This window comes from Gobio gobio (genome assembly GCF_949357685.1).
Source record: "Gobio gobio genome assembly, chromosome: 1".
NCBI lineage: Eukaryota > Metazoa > Chordata > Actinopteri > Cypriniformes > Gobionidae > Gobio > Gobio gobio.
The window spans coordinates 36,811,348-36,832,474 of record NC_137097.1 but is presented as its reverse complement, the minus strand read 5'-3'; the positions used below and the strand labels follow the sequence as shown (position 1 = coordinate 36,832,474).

At 37.1% G+C, this 21,127-nt stretch overlaps 1 protein-coding gene across 1 annotated transcript; it reads left to right on the top strand.

Moving 5' to 3' along the window:
• The first annotated feature begins 642 nt into the window (after positions 1 to 642).
• cyp2k16 (cytochrome P450, family 2, subfamily K, polypeptide16) lies at positions 643 to 15,460 on the top strand. Its single transcript, XM_079834872.1, has 9 exons — positions 643 to 904; positions 1,266 to 1,428; positions 7,152 to 7,301; positions 7,448 to 7,608; positions 9,073 to 9,252; positions 9,338 to 9,479; positions 14,032 to 14,216; positions 14,385 to 14,526; positions 14,655 to 15,460. The coding sequence occupies exons 1-9, from the start codon at positions 707 to 709 to the stop codon at positions 14,840 to 14,842; spliced, it is 1,509 nt and encodes a 502-aa protein (XP_079690998.1). The 5' UTR covers positions 643 to 706; the 3' UTR covers positions 14,843 to 15,460.
• The last annotated feature ends 5,667 nt before the right edge of the window (positions 15,461 to 21,127 follow it).

The following is a 21,127-nucleotide window of genomic DNA, read 5'->3' as shown; positions in this document are numbered from 1 at the left end:
AACCTGATGAGAAATGTGCAAAATCATTTCAGACTATTTTATTGCATGAATCTCCTTGAGCAACAGGAGCATGTATAACTTTTTTTGTGTTTTCACACAAAAATTAACCTCCTTTAACAAAATGATTTAAGAAGCACAACTATGTAAGGTAAGATTCAATTTGAAATAATGCAAATTTGAAATTAAATGTGAAATTAAAAAATATATATATATATATATATATATTTTTTTTTTTGAAGATAAACCTTTTCATATAAGTTTGTTTATCACTTATATTCTCATCTATGTAGAAAAATGTAGTTGTGATGTCAACTAACTGAGCCATGATAACCAGCCTGCTGAAAATGTGCCTGTTTACTGGTGGATAAATATTTATCCAATTATAACAAAATAAAATAATTTGCCAGATCTTAAGCAATCATCCGACTTTAATGACAACATTTGATGTACAAAAACCTTGTCAATGAATTTTTTTTTTCTTAATAAAAATGCATTTTAAATAAATAAAGTAAATCTTTAAAAGTGGTATAAATGAAAATAGTACTGTTGCTTTAACTGTAATCTGCTGTGTATTTACAACAACAACATTGGATTGTGTCCTAGTTTTTGACAATCTCCACCTCCAAGACCAGACGTAGCCACTCCCACTTTAGCTATGTACATTTGAACACAAACCTCCAGGTCTTTTGTGTATTGTTCTGTGAACATGGCTACCGTGGAAGCATTTCTCCAGGTTTCCAGAACAGGAACATTAATCTGTTGCTTGCTTCTGCTTTTGGTTGTTTATCTCATATTCTTTAGTTCTCAGAGAGACGAAAATGAACCTCCAGGGCCAAAACCGTTGCCACTCTTGGGAAATCTGCTAATATTGGATGTCAACAAACCACACTTGAGCCTATGTGAGGTAAGTATGAATGATATCAGTCCTATTGGGTAACTGCTTCAGCTTTGTTTCTATTGGTTCATGAGTAGAGATCCTAGAAATGTTGCCAAACCGGCCTGGTGAGATTTTACAGAGAACAATTCTGTTTTACCACAGGGAGAATAAACGATAGTTCACTCAGAAATGACAATTCTGACATAATTTATTGCCTTCATGTTGCTTCAAACCTGTATGACTTTTTTCTTCTGTGGAACACAAAATAACATATTTTGATTCCAAACAACACTTTTATATTCACACAGGATATGCCAAAAAATACTTTTGTGTTCCACAGAATAAACACAATTTTTTTTCTCCTTTACATGTCTTTACATGTTATCAGATGGCAAAGCAGTTTGGCCCAGTTTTCACGGTCTACTTTGGGCCAAAGAAAGTGGTTGTGCTTGCCGGCTACAAAACAGTGAAGAAAGCACTTGTTAATTATGCAGACGAATTTGGAGACAGAGAAATCATGCCACTGTTCCATGATTTCACTAAAGGTCATGGTAAGAGCAGCCCAATCTTCTGAAACTTAACTCTTACAGGTCTGCACAGTTTCAGGGCCCTTTAGAAGTTTTGACATGCTCTGACATTTGTGTTTTTTTCAGTTGCGTATAAAATATGAATGGCAAAAGTGTCATTACAGTGTATTCAGCTCAAACTGGGCTACCATAATAGGTGAGCAACATGTATGTGTACAGCATTTACATGCTTGTATTTTTGAGAGAAATCAAGCATATAGCATTAGTTTTGGCAGGTCACGTTAGTCAAGCTCGCATCAGCTGACTGTCAGCTGATCACGTCTACCTATAGGGATATGATGCCTATCACAGCATGCATATATAAGCTCCTTCAGTATTATCAGCTGCTATATCGCGTTTCTCCGGAGCTAATTACATCCCCAGCTCCTCCTCTCGTCAGTCAGGATTTGGCATCTGATTCCCCCTTAATCAGACTAAATTCCTGAATTAGGTTGTACATTTTAATATTGACATTAATACTATCTGCAATACATTGTTACTACTGTTCTGTTTACCCTAAGGGGGGTTTATCACTGCTCTCCCTTCTCTTATCCGTACTAGGCTACATGGATGCACAGGGAGCTCTGGCCCAGATACCATACCGCCAATCTAAACTATATGCTAATTGTCTATCACTTTGATGATAGTGATCCTGACAGAATAACGTTTATGCGTGTTTTTTGAAAATGTATAGATATATGTCCACAAGACTTTTGACTAACGGATGTTGTTGCCAGAGTTTTTGCTTCAAACTGAGATGAGAATCATTTTGCCTACTCATTCACATAAAACAATATTGGGAATTTCACCCAAATAATTAACATGTACCTAGACTGGGTAAACCCAGCCTGATCTGCTGGCGATTTGATTTCGCCCTGCAGCTCAGTCTGTAAACCTGTACATTAATTTATTCTGCTTCTGTTACCCTTTTGCGGGAAACAATCACAGACTGGCTTATCCACCTGGCGCGCTATTGGCGGGTTTAACACGATGACGGATAAAGAAGCGATGGGTCATTGCCTGATGATCATGCCTCTTATGGTCTGATTGGTTGAAGGACTATCCAATTGTGTACAGAGTCATTTGAATTGTGCTCATTTATCACGCCTCTTGTGCATTAGAAAATACATAGCAGATTCCTCAGACCAATGTTCAATCTTAAATTGAGCTTGGTCTGGTGATAGCCAGACAAGCATGTGCCCCTACAAAAGGCATACACAGGTTCGTATCACCGGTAAGAGTCAGAGACATGGGTCATTGTACAAAAATAATCTTGATTGACAATCTTAAAATATTGAAATTGATGCTAAGACATTTATTCCAAAAAGGAATTTCAAACACAGTCAAGGCCAGGGACTAGAGTTTACCAGCAGAGGCAGAAAGTCAGACTACACCACCTACAGATGAAAAATCACTGCAATTCACTGTGCTCTCTCTCTCTCTCACACACACACACACACACACACACACACACACACACACACACACACACACAAATACACACATGGGTGGATACACAATCACACACTCTGTGGGGTGGTCGCAACACACGGTGAGGAAGATACCACCACCTAATAAGAGCCCCTGGTGCTTAGGCCCTGCCAAGACAAAGAAAATGTACATCAAATAAATAGTCACTTAGAAAGTTTGATCATCAAGCTCAATCAACCAGTCAAAATACAAAACCCAAAATAAACAAATAAATCACTTTGCAACTAATGTCAGTAAGTGAACAGTTACTTGAACCAAAAGCACAATACCAACAAAATACAAAAAAAGATGTCAAAGACAAATCAAAGAGACGATAACTTTATAAACAAAACAAGTCTATTGCAACTGAAACAAAATAGTTCAAAAAAATTCAAAATGTAAGACGAAAACTAAAGTATCCCACAATGAGAATTAAAAAAAGAAAAACAAACCATTCAGGCTGCAGAAACAATATTATAAACCAAATAAGGAAATAATTAAACAAAGCAAAAACTAGAATCAATATTAGCAGCAAAAGTAAAAAACTAAAAGGAATTAAGTTAAATGAAATTTGAAAACAAAAAATTGACTAATAGAATGAAGTTTGGAAACAGAACAAAAAGAAATGGACAAATTGAATGAAGTTTGGAAAAAGAACCGCACTGCGGCCATGAATTAATGCGGAGCACCCCGACTGGAATGCAGCTATGGGCCTTCACGAACCTATGTACAAAGTGGGACTGTTACTCTGTTAGATTCAGTTTCGATGTAGCTAGCTACATTTTGGTAGTAACTTGTAGTGTATCTAACTACTTTTTCAGAAGGGTAGCTTGACTGTAGTTTAACTACTTTAATTTATAAGTAGCTTGTAGCTTGTCAAACTACAGTTTCAGAGTAGCTTCCCCAACACTGCAAATACATACCGATCGTCGAGAGAAAAGCATCAATGTTTTATCAAGAGACAACAGAACTGTATCGTTCCCTGGCGAGAACCAAAGCAGAAAAACAACAGCACTCCAGCAACTACGTCAGGTTTTACACAGCTGAGAAAGGGGAGAAGGTTAGGCAACGTTCTTACACACGGAACAGCACTTACAGAATGTGTACCTCATATGACTAATGATGTTAACAGCGCATTTTCCTACATTTTCCCGTGTCCACATCCAGTTGCACAAACAGCAATAAACAACAGCAGCAAGCTTGTGCAGTAGAAAACAGAAGCAAGCATTCCCTTCAACTCGCCGTCTCTAAAACATGCAGTAGACAGAACTCACTTCTCATAACTGAAAAACACGTTATAACTAACAACAACTAGCACGCGTTCTCCTTACCATCTCGAGTACTCGCATCCAGTTTCCAGGAAGGAATGACGCAAGCGCGTTAACGACGCCGCAGTTCCCCAATGGTGACGTATCCCAGGCAGCACGTACATTCCAGTTTTATAGCCCAGATTCGGAGATAATAGGCTAAAATGGCAAATAACTGTGACGAAAACAGAATCAGCCTTCCTGCCACATTTACAAAGCCCATATGTGAAGAGACATGAATGATCATGAATAATGCTGTGAATCACACCTGAGAGAACAAAAGAACTGTATAGTGGGCCACATACTGAATGAGCCTTTGAGTCAGGCATGTAGGGTTGCCACCTTCAGTGTGGCAAAATAAGGGACACCCATTCACGCCCCCCCCCAAAAAAAACAAAAACATTTGCATAAAGGACAAAAATAAAGAATACGTCATGAAATTATTATTTCAATATTGACAACATGACAGCTCAATAATAAATAATAAGAAAACATGACATCAAGTATGTAAACTTGCAATAGAACACATTTTATATTATTTAACATTTGATTATTTTATTTATTTCTAAAGAACTCTTTAGTAGCCTAATTGGTGCACTTTAAAGGGATAGTTCACCCAAAAATGAAAATTCCGCCATTTACTCACCCTCATGATGTTCCAAACCTGTATGAGTTTCTTTCTTCTGCTGAACACAAAAGAAGATATTTTGAAGAAAGTTTGTAACCAGGCTGCTTTGGGGCACCATTAACTTCTATAGTATCTTCCTATGTGTTCCACACAACAAAGAAATGTATACATGTTTGGAACAACTTGAGGGTGAGTAAATGATGACAGAATTTTCATTTTTGGTGAACTGTCCCTTTAAGCAGTCATTCTGAACCAGTAATCACTTTTTTTGAATTTCAAATTTGTTATTTTTTTGAAAAATTAATTTACCTAAATTATGACTATATTTACATGTAATTATTTGTCCCATTTTTATCTAAATATTTTTTTAAATGTCATAAACTTTATATGACAGGATTATTTATGTATGATTAATATAGCCTAGCTAAATTATAAATTAATAATAACATTTATTAGGCTATAATCTATTAATTAACCTGTCTAAAAAAATAATAATTCTGTCTGCCAAGCTCTGATAATGTATGGAATATTATATTAATATATTATCCATTAAAAAAAACTATAGGCCTATTCCTTTAGAAGCACGGATGTGTCTGTCACATAGACCGGTCTGTCAGCGCTACTGCTTTAAGTCAGTCAGTCTGAGCAACTGAAATGCAAAACGCAATCACGCAAAAATGAGCACCTGTACTACTTATTGTGAAATTGATTTCTTTATATTTGCTACCAGTATTCTCCACACTCCACTATGTGTGGAACTATGTAAAATACGGGACAAATCGCGTCCCGTATTGGTTTGATACGGGACGAGTCATTTTGCTTGTAAATACAGGACGATTCCGTATTTTACAGGACAGGTGGCAACCCTACAGGCATGTGACTGAGACAGAATTAAGAACAGGAAAAAAAAGAAAAAAAGTATAGTTTATTTAGAGTCAACAATATAAAGTGAGAGCCAAAGGCAAAATGTCCTATGTGGACCAGTATCAGGTCACTATAATTCTCAAATCTGTGAGATAAAAGAAAGAAGAAGAAAAAACATCTGTGAGGATACTGATAACAGGATCAACTATTGTATTAACCTTAATATAATGTTCACTCATAACAGAAAACATGATAGCTGATATTACACAGCATGTGAACAAAATGTTGTATAGGCCTATTAAATACACCAGTCAAAAGATTGAACACATTACTATTTTTAATGTTTTGAGTCTCATGCTCATCAAGCCTGCATTTATTTGATAAAAAATACAGGGGGAAAAAAACTGTAATATTTTGAAATATTATTACAATTTAAATTATGTTTTTCTATTTTTATATACTTAAAAATATAATTGATTTCGGTGATGTAAAACAGAATTTTTTGCAAGCGAAAGTTTTATTGATGTGACACTATAGGCAGTACACAATACAGTAAACACTTCATAATCTGTCCAAAACAGGCCAAATAAATCTTGTCTAAACAGTCTTACGTCTACGACATTTTATGTTGCAGCAGGATTTTTGCAGTTTAATATTCACAGACACTAACAGAATAAACTTACCTCACAATCATCGGCTGGATCCGTTGCTGTTTGAAATTTAACAGCTTTTCTTCTGAGGTAAATTATTTCAGATTATTCCTCACCGCGTCTCAAAACGATGTAAAGTACATGCACTTAACTCAATGTGTTTATTCGAGTTGATGTGGGCGGGGATACTCGCATGGATCCCGTCAGTATTTGACTTTCAAAAGAATGCGTTCTCTGTGGGCGTTGCTACATTAATGGCTAATGAGACGTTTTCAAACAGACTACATAAACAGAGAATATTTGTTCTCGATTTGATTTACATCATTTAAAACCTGGCATTTCAATGTTTCTTTAGACATATGTCTCATGTTTGTGTGACAAGTATTCAATACGTTTTCTGAAGAGTATCAGAATGAACTTCATTGACAGAGAGGATGCAGATTGCACATCATGTTTGTTTTCTTTATTTTGCAAAAAGCACAGCATTTTGTTTTTATTGATAGTGTTCACAAATAAAATTAGAAAATTAACAGATTATAATGATGTACAACACTTGCCTGAATGACCAAAATCGAAAGTATTTTGAGCCTCTTTCGCATTAAGAAAAAAAAATTAGGTGAAGGTTATATTTTGGTATATTTTCAAAAATGTATTCATATTTTGAGTATATTTTAATCAGTTCATGCATTTCCTGGGAATCGAACCCATGACCTTGGCGTCACTCGACTGTTTGAGCTACAAGAATATGATTTATGTAAGATTAATTTAAGAAATTGAACATCTTTGTAGGAATTATATTTGCCAATGGAGAGAGCTGGAAAGAGATGAGACGGTTTGCTCTCACCAACTTACGAGACTTCGGGATGGGAAAGAGAAAAATTGAGGAGAAAATCATAGAGGAAACATGCCATTTACGAGAGGAATTTGAAAAGTTTGAAGGTAAAGTACATTAATCAAATGATCAATGCTTTTAAAGAGACATACTGTAATGTAAAGTTTCAAAAGTCATATAGAAAAGCATTAGTAGTACAGAAATGGTCAGCAAATGGACTAAAAGCTGAACACCACTGCCTGTTCTTTTATAGGAAAACCTTTTGAAACCAAACACTTAATGAACTATGCTGCCTCAAGTGTCATTTCTGCCATTGTGTATGGGCACAGATTCGAGTATACAGACCCTCAGCTACGGAGTATGGTGGATCGAGCCAATGAGAGCGTCAGACTGAGTGGAACAGCATCCGTGCAGGTTGACATATGATTTGAATATATCCTGTGAGAATTAACTGGTTTATAATGGCATAGGGGAGAGCGGGGCACAACCTAATGCTTTTTGACTTTCTCAGTTTGTGTAAATCCACTTGGGGTTCAGAGTATTTATTTTTTCCCACATTAATTGCACACATGTCAAGTACAATTATGTGGTTTTGTTTCATTAATACAGTGTATACGTTTTTCTTTATTTACCCCGAAAGAATGGAAGGGAAATGTGACAACATGCCCCATAGGTGGGTTACATTGTAACATGTGGTGGGGCACAATGTAACATGACCAAATGACAGCTTAAAATCTTATCCGATATAATCAAAAAAATATCCAAGACAAACTAAAACATTTTGTCAATAAAATACACTTATTAACTTTTTAAAATAAAATAATGCCATTTTTTAATAATTAAAAATATGCTAATTTTTGTGTTTGACAACAAACACATAGCTAAATACAGCTAAACAGCAGAGTTAAAAACATCATAATAATTAATCATTTCTGAACATTGACTCTTAGTCATTATTCACCCTTTTCTTATGGTTTCTCAAAATAATTAATAAAAGTATAGAATATAATGGCATATTTCTAATAGGGGCTCATTGTAATGCAGTGTTACAACACACCCCACAACTGGGATTTAAACCATGGCTCGTGTCTTTTGCTGTTAGATCAGCATTAAAGAACGATCTCAACTGTTAAATAACAGATATAAGATTACAATAATATCGGATTTGTCTTATTTTAAATAAACACAAAAAACAGAGATGAAAACTAAACTTAAGTAAGAAATTTACTTTTGCTATGGTTAAAAAATGCACGTTACAACTAACCCCGCATTAGGTTGTGTCCCTCGCTCCCCTACACTATTGCAGGGGTGGCAAACTCTGGTCCTGAAAAGCCTTAGTCCTGCAGAGTTCAGCTCTGATAAAACTCACCTAGCTTCCTTGTAAACCTTCAGATCTTGATTAGCTTGTTCAGGTGTTTGAATAGGATGTGTTTGAATAGGGTTGAAGCAAAACTCTGTAGGACTGTGTCTCTCCAGGAACGACGTTCACCATCCTTGCACTTTTGCATTATGGTGGAAGAAACATCGGCAACACTTTAGAATAACGGTCATTAGTTAACATTAGTTAATGTATTAACTAACATGAACTAACCATGAGCAGTACATTTGTTACTGTATTTGTTCATCTTTGTTAACGTTAGTTAATATAAACACAGCTGTTCATGGTTTGTTCATGTTAGTTCACAGTGCATTAACTAATGTTAACAAGATTTTAATAATGCATTAGTAAATGTTGAAATTAACATTAACAAAGATTAATAAACGCTTTATAAGTGCAGTTCATTACTAGTTAATGTTAACTAATGTAGTTAACTAATGTTAACTAATGACCATTATTCTAAAGTGTTAACGAAACATCTCCTGATTTTGGTTCTCCAGCTCTACAACATGTTCCCTTTCTTGGGATCATGGCTCAAGAATTGGAGACTACTCATGAAAAACCTTGAGCTTGATATCAAAGAGATATCAGAGCTGGTGAGCAGTTTACGTCAAACATTGAGCCCACAGGATCTCAGAGGCTTTGTCGATTCGTTCCTCATCCGCAAGCAGACTGCAGAAGTATGGTCAATATAACAGAGCTTAAAATTTTAATGCTCATCTTGAATTTTTACTTCTTTAAATTTCTAATGTATCATTTTATCAGGAATCTGGAGAGAAGAACTCACTTTTCCACAAGCAGAACCTCATTTACACAGTTGGGAACCTGTTCATCGCTGGTACAGACACTACTAGTACAACAGTGCGCTGGGGCTTGCTGTTTATGGCCAAATATCCACACATACAGGGTATGATAAAAATATATCAATTGGAATGTTTTCTTAAAACATTATTCTGGGAATAGTATGGGTTCAGTATACTCAACAGGAACAAAGTTATTAGTCAAATTAATCTTTACTTTGTTTATATTGTGCATACTTTTTTCAGCCAGTGAATCACACCATCGCATTCAACAATCGAGACTCTGGCTTTCTCTGGCTTCTTTGACTGCCTAGAGAGAGAGAAAATACTATCAAATTCAAAAGTATTATAAATAAGCATTAACAACACAACTAACATGTTAACTTGTGTCCCCATTTGGAACCCAAATCCAAGAAATTGCATACCCCAATTAAAATAAAAAAATCATATCACAGAAAAAGGCAAAAATTATATATTTTATATTATTCTTTACAGATACATTAGCCTTATGAAAATAACCAAGATGGCTTGAAGAACACAGATAAACCATACTGTCACAATGGTGTGTTAATTCATGTTCATGCTTCATGTTTAATCAGTCAAAACGTCTCTGTCTGCATTTTATTCAGCTGCAGTGATCCTTACTAGTGCTGTGTTCCAGTTTTTATTATGCCCTTCACTCGCTAACTTCCCTCCGTCTCGTTCACTCGGATGTACGTCATTGCTTACTTTGCATGAATGCTAACTACTGGCGGAACCTTTGCAATAGACTGAACTGGAATGTCCTAAGCCCTTGATCACTTGGAATCCACTATGGAGTTGATTTATTTATTTATTTTTTGGTGTGTTTGGGTCGTTTTAAATGTTTTTAAAAAATAATGAAAATATCAGAGTTGTTTGTGATGGGGTAAATTAAACGTGATATGTGGTGACGTCACAATCATGTTGCATTATGGTATATGAAGCTACCTGAAGTGTACATATGAAGAAGACTCACGGTCAAAATCGAGGGAGCAAGGGTCTGTCCATATACACTTCCCTCATCCACTTCACAAAGTGGAACACACTTAAAAATGGCTTAGAGTAGTTTGCAAGTGCGTGTCTAAAAGTGGAGTGGAACGCAGCCTAGGGATTTCCTGGAACATTAAAAGTTTAATACTTCTATAGGTCTCACTTGTGAACTTTCTGCACGAGGACGCCCTCTACGCACGAGGACGCGTTTGACGGTCGCATGTTTCCATCTCTGCCGTCTCATATGAGGACATGAACGCACAACCGTCATCTCCAGAGCCACTGAGAGTCACTTTATGAGCATTTTACTGCCTTATTTGAGAAAAACTACCGTCATATCATAAACACACAGAAACTCAAAGATCTTCACGGCAACCCACCAAAATAAAAGTTTGGCTAACTTGAAAAATATATTACTGTTGTAAAGTAGAATTTAGATATGTCTCAATGTAATAATAATACTAACACTAATGTAATACATTATCAAAACTTTATTTTTTTAAGTAATAAATTACAATTCTTCTTTACGTTTCAATTTTAACCTTATAAAGCTCAGTTGTGCAGCACTTTGTTTGACAAAAAAAGTTTAATTAAATTAAATTAATGTATTTTGTCTTAATTTTATTACCAGAAAATACACAACACATAATTTGTGGGAAATCTTTTCATAGAAAAAAATATGTTAAAATAATATAAAAATAATAATAATACGTTTTTATTAATTAAAATAAGTACCTAGTAGCTGTAATGAGGACTCAGGCAGGTTGGGATCCATGTGCAGTTTATTTAGGTAAAACAATGTCAAGGTACAAACAGGCTTGGGCCGAATCACCAGGGAGAACAGCAGTGCAAAAGGCAAGGCAGAGAGAATGGTCAAAACAGGCAGAAGATCAGGGCAGGCAGCAAACAGTCAAGAGTCCAGTATCCAGGCAAACAGTAATCAAGAGGCAGGCAGATAAGGATCGTAAATAATGAACAAAGCAGGGTCAGAACACAGGTACAGGTAACACAAGGGAATAATGCTCAGAATTGTAGCCGGGGCAAAACAAGACTTTGCAATGAGTAACTGTGCAACCGGGTATTAAATAGTCTGTGTGATGAGGAACAGGTGTGTAGTAATCAGTCCCGGAATGTGGGTGCATGGGAAATTAAGTCCGAATGAGTGTAGTATTCCGGAGAGTGAGACCTCCGGTGGCCGCTGGTGGAAACCTCACCAGCGTTTGTGACAGTAGCCTACTATTTAGTAGTAAATATTACAGTATACAAACATCACAGACAATGGCAGACAGCGACCAGTGGTCCGTTCTTCGTACCTCGTTAACTCAGTTAGCTGGATTTGATTGTTGACGATTTGGCATGATCCTGGATTGTTTAGTTCTTCGAAGCTCATCCTGGACTTGCTGTCATAGTAACAGGTCCATAAGACTAAACCTGCTCGGGAGCAGCTTATTTCATGTAAACAGGATTAGATCATCTTGGATCATAGGGAGCATCTTGAGGTGATACTTAAAATCTGTCCCAGATTGCTGATCGTGGTTTCGAGTATCGATGCATCTGCCCTCTTCAGGGAACACAAGAATGCGCAGTAATCTTAGATAATTTAATCCAGATATTTTTATCCAATCCGCAAATTCGTTTGAAGAACCAAACAAACCAGAGATCAGTTATCAGGATTAGAAGATCTAGGATCTGTCAAATCATTTTAGATGTATTAAGCGAGGTACGAAGAACGGACCCCAGGGCAGCTCTGGCATAATGGCTCTGGCATAACACTTACAGGTAGGGTTGCCACCTTCAGTGTGGCAAAATAAGGGACAACCATTCACGACTCAACCCCCCCCCCCCCCCCCCCAAAAAATCCCCTAAAAAACAATTGCATAAAGGACAGAAATAAAGAATATGTCATGAAATGATTATTTCAACATCAACAACTTGACAGCTCAATAATAAACCATAAGAAAACATAAGATCAAGTACGTGAACTTGCAACAGAACACATGCTATATTATTTTACATTTGATTATTTTATTTTATTCTAAAGAACTCTTAGCCTATTTGGTGCACTTTATGACGCCTCATGATGTTCCAAACCTGTATGAGTTTCTTTGTTCTGCTGTACACAAAAGAAGATATTTTGAAGAAAGTTTGTACCAGGCTGCTTTGGGGGCACCATTGACTTCCACAGTAATCTTCCTATGTGTTCAACATAACAAAGAAGTGTAGGCCTATACATGTTTGGAACAACTTGAGGGTAAATAAATGAAGACAGAATTTTCATTTTTGGGTGAACTGTCCCTTTAAGCATGTCATTCTGAACCAGTAGGCCTAATCACTTTTTTGAATTTTAAAAATGTTTATTTTCTTTGAATAATTTACTTAAATTATGACTATATTATCGTGTAATTATTTGTCCCATTTTTATCTAAATATTTTTTAAATGTCATAAACTTTATATGACAGGATTATTTATTATGTATGATTAATATAGCCTAGCTAAATTATAAATTCATAATAACATTTATTAGGCTATAATCTATTAATTAACCTGTCTAAAAAATAATAATTCTGCCTGCCAAGCTCTGATAATGTATTGGAATATTATATTAATATATTATCCATTAAAAAAACTATAGGCCTACCTTTAGAAGCACAGATGTGTCTGTCACATAGACCGATCTGTCACCACAGTCAGACAGTCTGAGACACTGAAATGCTTCTCATAAAGTGTGCAGTTGGCCTGAGGTTCATCATGAGTTACTGGACAGACCTATTGATACCTTTTTTTAATATAAATTCAGTTCTATATCTGGAGATCCTCTTGCGTTTAAACGGTGGACGCGACGCGAGCTCAACATGTTTTTAAAAAACAGCGCAAGTTTACAGGCACACTCTGGCACAGCGCATGTTCTCGAGACTCCGCCGCTATGGCAACAAAGCCCGCAATCATGCACAAATGAGCTCCTGTACTACTTATTGTGAAATTGATTTCTTTATATTTGCTATCAGTATTCTCCACACTGCAAAATCCGTATGTGTTTATTGAACTATGTGTGGACCTGTGTAAAATACGGGACAAATCGCGTCCCGTATTGGTTTGATAGCCTACGGAACGCGTCATTTTGCTTGTAAATACGGGACGATTCCGTATTTTACGGGACGGGTGGCAACCCTACTTACAGGTTCTTTAGTTATTGATGTAAACATCCCAAAAGTACAGAATTTCAGGTACTAGTACCGGTACCGAAACTGGTTCAAATGTGAATGGTACCCAACCCTAGTGATAGTTTAGTGCACCATAATGCTCACATCCCCCTTTTTCAAAATTATTCCCTGTGTACATTTTTCTCCTATCTGTTGTATATTAATATGCGCTTCACATTTTTAAACTCATATTTTTATTAAAAAGAGGAGGAATGAGTGAAAATTATTTTCGTGGCTGTCAACATTATACCCCAAATGTGGCTGAACTTGTGCTGAACCAGATTATTCCCTTTATCAAACAGTCACACTATTTGTTTTTTTAGTTTTTTGTTATTAGGTATGACCTTTCTGTTTTAACTGGGCTGTATTTGACTTATTAAATACAGTATAAGTGGACATTTAACATATCTTGTGCTGGTGGGCTGAGTTCAGAAGTTCTGTTTGCAGATCGAGTTCAAGAGGAGATTGATCAGGTGATTGGTGGGCGGCAACCGATTACAGAGGACAGGAAGAACTTACCTTATACAGATGCGGTGATCCATGAAACCCAGAGACTAGCCAACATTGTACCCATGAGTATCCCTCATATGACCAGTTGTGATGTTCACTTCAATGGATACTTCATCAAGAAGGTTGTAAAATAATACAAAATACAGTACAGAAAGTAGACAATGTGTTTTTTTTTTTTTTGATCCTACACATGTACAATGGTAGTGCCGTCACACTCCTTGCAGGAGGATATACATTGTAAATACCATACCATATAAAAATGTGAAGATGTGATCTTTTTCCTTGAGCAGGGCACATGCATATTTCCTCTTCTAATGTCTGTACTGTGGGATGAAGATGAATGGGAAACACCCCACACCTTTAACCCCGAACACTTCCTGGATGAGCGTGGTCGATTTGTCAAAAGAGACGCCTTCCTGCCCTTCTCCGCAGGTATTACTTTCCTTAACATAGGGCTTGTTTGTCTTCTTTATTCATGAAATAACTAAATAAATAAGTAAATGAAATTACACATCACAAAAAAAGATATGTAGAAGTGTGTGACTTTTTCTCTTTCTCAGGCCGCAGGGTTTGCCTTGGAGAGAATTTGGCCAGGATGGAGCTCTTCCTGTTCTTCACCTCCCTCCTTCAGCATTTCCGCTTCACTCCTCCACCCGGAGTGTCTGAAGATGATCTGGATCTTACACCAGCAGTGGGCTTCACCCTGAACCCGACCCCACACAAACTGTGCGCAGTGAAGCGGTTGTGAAATCTGTTTTACAATAAAGTTGATAGTTGTGATAGATAGTTGTACATTAAAGTTTTACATTTCTTTTTCGAGGCTTTTAAAAAAATAAAATGGTCACAGCTCAGCACCCCCCCCCCCCCATTTTTTTCATTAATTGTTACAGTGGATCCTAACAGGATTGTACATACAGATTCCAGAAAGACAAGACCCTTTTATAACCCACATGGAAGGAACCTATATGAGGATATATGCACATATATGAAACCTATATGCAGTTTATATGCACATATATGCTGCATAAATACAGCATTTATGCACATATATGATAATATATATGCTGCATATATGCGTATATATGCCGCATATATGCGTATATGTAGCGCCCCCTATGCTATGAGTGTAACCCAAGCGACGCTCCGGATTCTTTAAATGTGTCTCTCGACGTGCAACTATGCAATAATGTTATTCTTTCCCTTTTAGTCTAGGAATATGTCTCTCCTAAATGACTTCAAACAACACAATATGTTAAGTATAACCAAAAACAATGATATTTATTCTCACACAAATGAAAGAAAATATGAAATGAATTAAATCACATGTATTGAATGATAAATGATCAATAAACTTCAAATGTAAATCAACACTTGTCTCGTACTGCTTATTTTCTCTTCCAGAAAATAATTAAAAGTTCAATTCACCTTCACTTTGTAACTTTAAGTGAATTAAATCACTCTATATTCTTCAAATATAAGGAAAAAGATCAAATTACTCAAATAACCTTTTACAGTTATCTCACATAACTCAGAAAAACTTCTCAATACTCACTTTATCTTTTTGGAAAACATAAAACACTTTAAGGTACCTTTTGAGTGATCACTCGTATATGCGCGCGCACACACTCTCTCACACACACACACACACACACACAATGTCAACACACCCAACCCCTCGTTGCAGGCCTGGTACCGTTGCTAGAGTTCGCTGTGGCCTAGAAACAACAAATGGCCTCTTCACTCTATTGAGCAAATAAAACAAAAACGAGATCACCTGAATTCCTCAGTCAGCAAACTCCCCGGTTTAGCAGCTCTTCATCCTCCATGAGCACACACGAACACCCTGGCTCTCACAGACGTAGCAGCTCACCATCTTCTTCCCCGACAGCAGCAGAAGAAATCCACCTGGGTTACATATATATACCACATATAGGCAAAATTGAGGTGCATATATGTGCATTTACAGGCCATATAGATCTCCTGTATTGCTTCTTTTTATCCACATACACTCTAAAAAAAAAAAGGTTCTATATTGCACCAAAAATGGTTCTTGGCTCGTAATCATAGGGGAACCTTTTTTAGTGCTATATAGCACCAATTTTGGTGCTTCAGTGGTTCTTCAGCGGTTCTTCAGAGGTTCTTCAGCGGTTCTTCAGAGGTTCTTCACCGGTTCTTTGACTAAGGTGCTATATAGCACCTCTGAAGAACCGCTGAAGAACCACTGAAGCACCAAAATTGGTGCTATATAGCACTAAAAAAGGTTCCCCTATGATTACGAGCCTTTTTTTTTAGAGTGTATAAGCCCTATACATACAAGATATATCTCCTATATAGCTCATGGCAGGATCTGGTCATTTTGTAGCTCATATCTCACTTTGGCAACTGTCATACATGATGCCTAGCTCATATTATCTTTTAATCAATGCAATAACTAAGAACTAACTAAAAAAAAAATATGCAAGAACTTATGTATGTGCGAACACGTGAAATTGGTATCTCATGTAATTGGCATGTTATGGAATTTAACTATGGCAATTAGGTGAGAGGATATGGAAAGCTATGTCTACATGTTTTCCTGAAACATTTACAAGGTCGATTCTTTCTTGTATGCAGATAGTGGAAAAGAAGGAAATGTATAACAAAATGGTTTGTGTTTTTTTATTTTGTCAATCAAGCCTTTTTTCCAATTTCAAGTCACTTCCAGATTCACATTACAGCTCATACACATCCACACATTCAACGTTACATCCACCAAATGCAATGCAAAGTTTTCTGTGTGGTCTTAATGCAGTTTCTAGATGAATATGGCTGAATAGGTGCACATATAGTTGAACATATAGGTGAACATATAGGTGCACATATAGGTGAACATATATGTGCATATATGCACACATATATATGTGCATATATGTACCTATATAGGTATATGGAAATGGAAAATGGCCAATTTTATATATGTCACAAATATTAAAAACCTATATCAAAAGCTATATTAAAACATATATGTTTATATAGGTTCTTTCCATGTGGGAAGTCATTCCAAATGATGAAAGAGTTCCAGTAGAAATCCTGTACACATTCTTTGGATATCCAAACGTTTTCTATTTCTTGTCTTTGCTTTCCATGTTTTTCAGTGCTTGTTTTTGTGACCCATTTATTGCAACAACAACAAAAAAAAACAGATTTAACACTTTACACAAAAAAATTGCATTTTTGCTTCATTATATAAACATTGATATCTCATCACCTTTATCTCAAACACAATCTGATATTTAAGTCTTATTGGGGGATCTTATTAGTTCCAACAAGATTTAGTTTTTGAAAGCAACAAGTACTAAACACCAGCGATCAACGATTTACTTGAAAGTTGTATGAATGTTTTCATACAATAAGACATTATAAACCATACTTTTTCTGTAATTTATTTGATTACAATCTCTGTTCACTCTTAAAAATAAAGGTTCTTTATTGGCATTGATGGTTCCATGAAGAACCTTAAAAATCCATGGAATCTTTCATTCCACAACAGGGTCTTTATAGTTGAAAAAAAGTTTAGGTTTTTAAAATGTTCTTCAGACCAAAAAGAAAAAACGGTTCTTTAAAGAAATGTTTACTGAAAAGGTTCTTTGGGAAATCAAAAATGGTTCTTCTGGCATCACTGTGAAAACCTTTATTTTTAAGAGTGTATATCAAAATAAGCTTGCATTTGAAGTAAAAATCAATAACTAAGAAACTTTCTGTGCCCGATTTTAAGTTCCACTTTGCTTGTTAACATTTCAGATACTGACAGATAATAAAATCAATGCACAAGTAAGTTATGCAAATCTGTTTCACAGTTGTCCAAAAAATACGGCTCAGTGTTCAAAGTGCATTTTGGACGCAAGAAGGTTGTGGTTCTGGCCGGACACAAGACAGTAAACAAGCACTTGTGAACCAGGAGGAAGAATTCGGGGAAAGAGACATTACCTCCATATTCCACAACGTCAATCAAGGATTTGGTAAACCATCAGCCTGACTAACATGACACAACACGATGTGCACTGATGCATCACTGCTAATGCTTGAGCTTAATCATTGAGCAAAGAAAGAAAATCTAGTTTTACTAGTTTACTTTTCAACATTGGTATAGAGCAGCCGTATGGGAACTATTCCACAATGTTTTATTGTTGTTAATGATCTATTTAACGGATCATCGAACAGGTTCTGGTGGACTAGATCAGTCACCTATCATCCAAATGTTTCTCCGCAGGAATCGTCTTTGCTAATGGTGACAGTTGGAAGACGATGAGAAGATTTGCTATCTCAACTCTTATTATTGATGAGACACATTCTCTGCGGGAAGAGTTTGAGAAGTTTCAAGGTAAAGCAACTGATAGTGTGAATAGCATACTTTTCTAAATATTAGATTACTTCATTTATGTAACAGATGCCAGCTATAGTCTCTGTGCGAGTAAACCTCACTCCTCTGATCTCAAGAGACGCTCTAGTGACTGACGCTAGAGGTCGTAGCCTTTAGCCTCCTTGTTAGAGTGTCCAACTCTCATGCAGGCGGACCCAGGTTCGGATCTTGCTTAACCCTCTGAAACCTGAGCTTTTTTCTGATCCCTGGAGGTGTTTTGACATGCCATGACATTTGTGCTTATTTCTGTACTTGTAACATTTTCACTTCAATATGATGTAAAAATCACTCTGCCCACTGATTTACATAAATAATGTATTGATTTAAAATTTGTATTGTGTCAGGAAGGCTTATGCAGGGAGGGCATGAATCATCATGAATATTGATGTGTTTCACACACCTGGAAAGACAAAGACACTCCCATGATGGCCCAATATCAGCTGAATTGGACTGTGAGGGAACTAGAACAAAGAATATGACGAGATTAATGGAATGGCTTTTTGATGTGTTTGCATTTATTTACAACACAACATAATCCAAATATACTAGGGCTGTCAAGTGATTAAAAATGTTAATCTAATTAATTACACAATGTGGTGCTTAATTCATCTAATTCAATCGCAAATTAATCACACATCACACACTGGCTGAGAAATTACTCCCAAAAGATCATTTTAAGTCATTATTGTGTAAAAAAATAAAATAATCAAATAGACATTACAAAAAGTATCATCAGAAATAAATATTTTTAGGTGAACTATACATTTTGTTTGTTTTTATTAATATGGAAATGTGACATTTTAATGAAATTATACTCACGTTAGGTCAGGTTAGGCCACATAGAGACGAAAGCCTTGAACGGCCACAGACAACGGCCTTGATCAACCACATAGAGACGAAAGCCTTGAACGGCCACAGACAACGGCCTTGATCAGCCACATTGAGACGAGAGCCTTGAACAGCCACGGACAATGGCCTTGATTGGCCACATAGAGACGAAAGTGGAGAGAGACAAGGCCACGTTAGGGCGCACAGAAAAGGTCACATTAGGCCGCATGGTGATGAAGCCATGTTAACCACACAGATAAGGCACGATAGGCCACAGAGACGAAGGCCACGTTAGGCCACATAGTAACGAAGCCACTTTAACCACACATATAAGGCACGATAGGCCATAGAGACGAAGGCCACGTTAGGACACATAGAGACGAAGGTCACGTTAGGCCACATAGAGACGAAAGCCTTCAACGGCCACAGACAACAGCCTTGATCAGCCACATGGAGACGGAAGCCTTGAACGGCCACAGACAACGGCCTTGATCGGCCACATAGAGACGAAAGCCTTGAACGGCCACATAGAGACGAAACCGGAGAGAGACAAGGCCGCGTTAGGGCGCACAGAAAAGGTCACATTAGGCCGCATGGAGACGAAGCCACGTTAACCACACAGATAAGGCACGATATGCCACAGAGACGAAGGCCACGTTAGGCCACATAGTGACGAAGCCACGTTAACCACACAGATAAGGCACGATAGGCCACAGAGACGAAGGCCACGTTAGGCCACATAGAGACAAAGGTCATGTTAACCATACGGATAAGGCCACGATTGGCCCCGTGGAGAGAGGACCCATGGTAGGCCACATAGAGACAAAGGTCACGTTAGGCCACATGAAGACAAAAGCCACGTTAGGCCATACAGATAAGGCCACAGATAAAGTCTTGAAAGACTATAGAGACTAACAAACACAGGATTGATAAGTTGTAATAATGATCAGCCACATAAGGACAAAAGCCTTGAACAGCCACAGACAAGGCCTTGATCGGCCACATAGAGAGGAAAGCCTTGAACGGCCACATAGAGAGGAAAGCCTTGAATGGCAATAGACAAGCCTTGATCAACCACATAGAGAAGAAAGCCTTGAACGGCCACATAGAGACGAAAGCCTTGAACGCCCATAGACAAGCCTTGATCAGCCACATAAAGAAGAAAGCCTTGAACGCCCATAGACAAGCCTCGATCAGCCACATAGAGACGAAAGCCTTGAACAGCAATCCTAAAAAATATTTTGACCCAAGGCTAAAATCTGTTGTCTTTGATAGTAAGTTTGACAAACCAACAGCCATGATACAATTTTAATCTAAGATAAATTAACTAAATGTGAATGGGTTGATGTAAACTCTGGACAAGTTCTCTTGTGCGTCTGATTATCGTACAATCTGACATTAATGCAGCTGAGTTCCCACAGTGTGACATCAGGATCATGTTTGCACAGTCTGAAAAGCAACAAATCACAATGATTATAAGCCGCAATGATTGTGTGGCCAGCTTAAATGAAGAGAAAAAAACCTCACTCGCATGTGAGAGAGCCCTTGTCATTTGCGGTGTGGCCAGGAATCAATACGCATGGGCAGACTGTGTCAATAGTCAACGCTATATTTGCTCCCCTGCATATTGTGTTAGTCATGATAGACTGTCAAATGTTGACATTTACGATGCGAGTTGTAGTGTTGAGCATAGCCAATCACAGACATGTCTGTTGAGTGCTTGAATGCAATGACCATTTGGAGGAGTTAACATAACACATAACACACACAATCAAGATTGTATTTAGAGTTTCTTTGGTGAAGGCC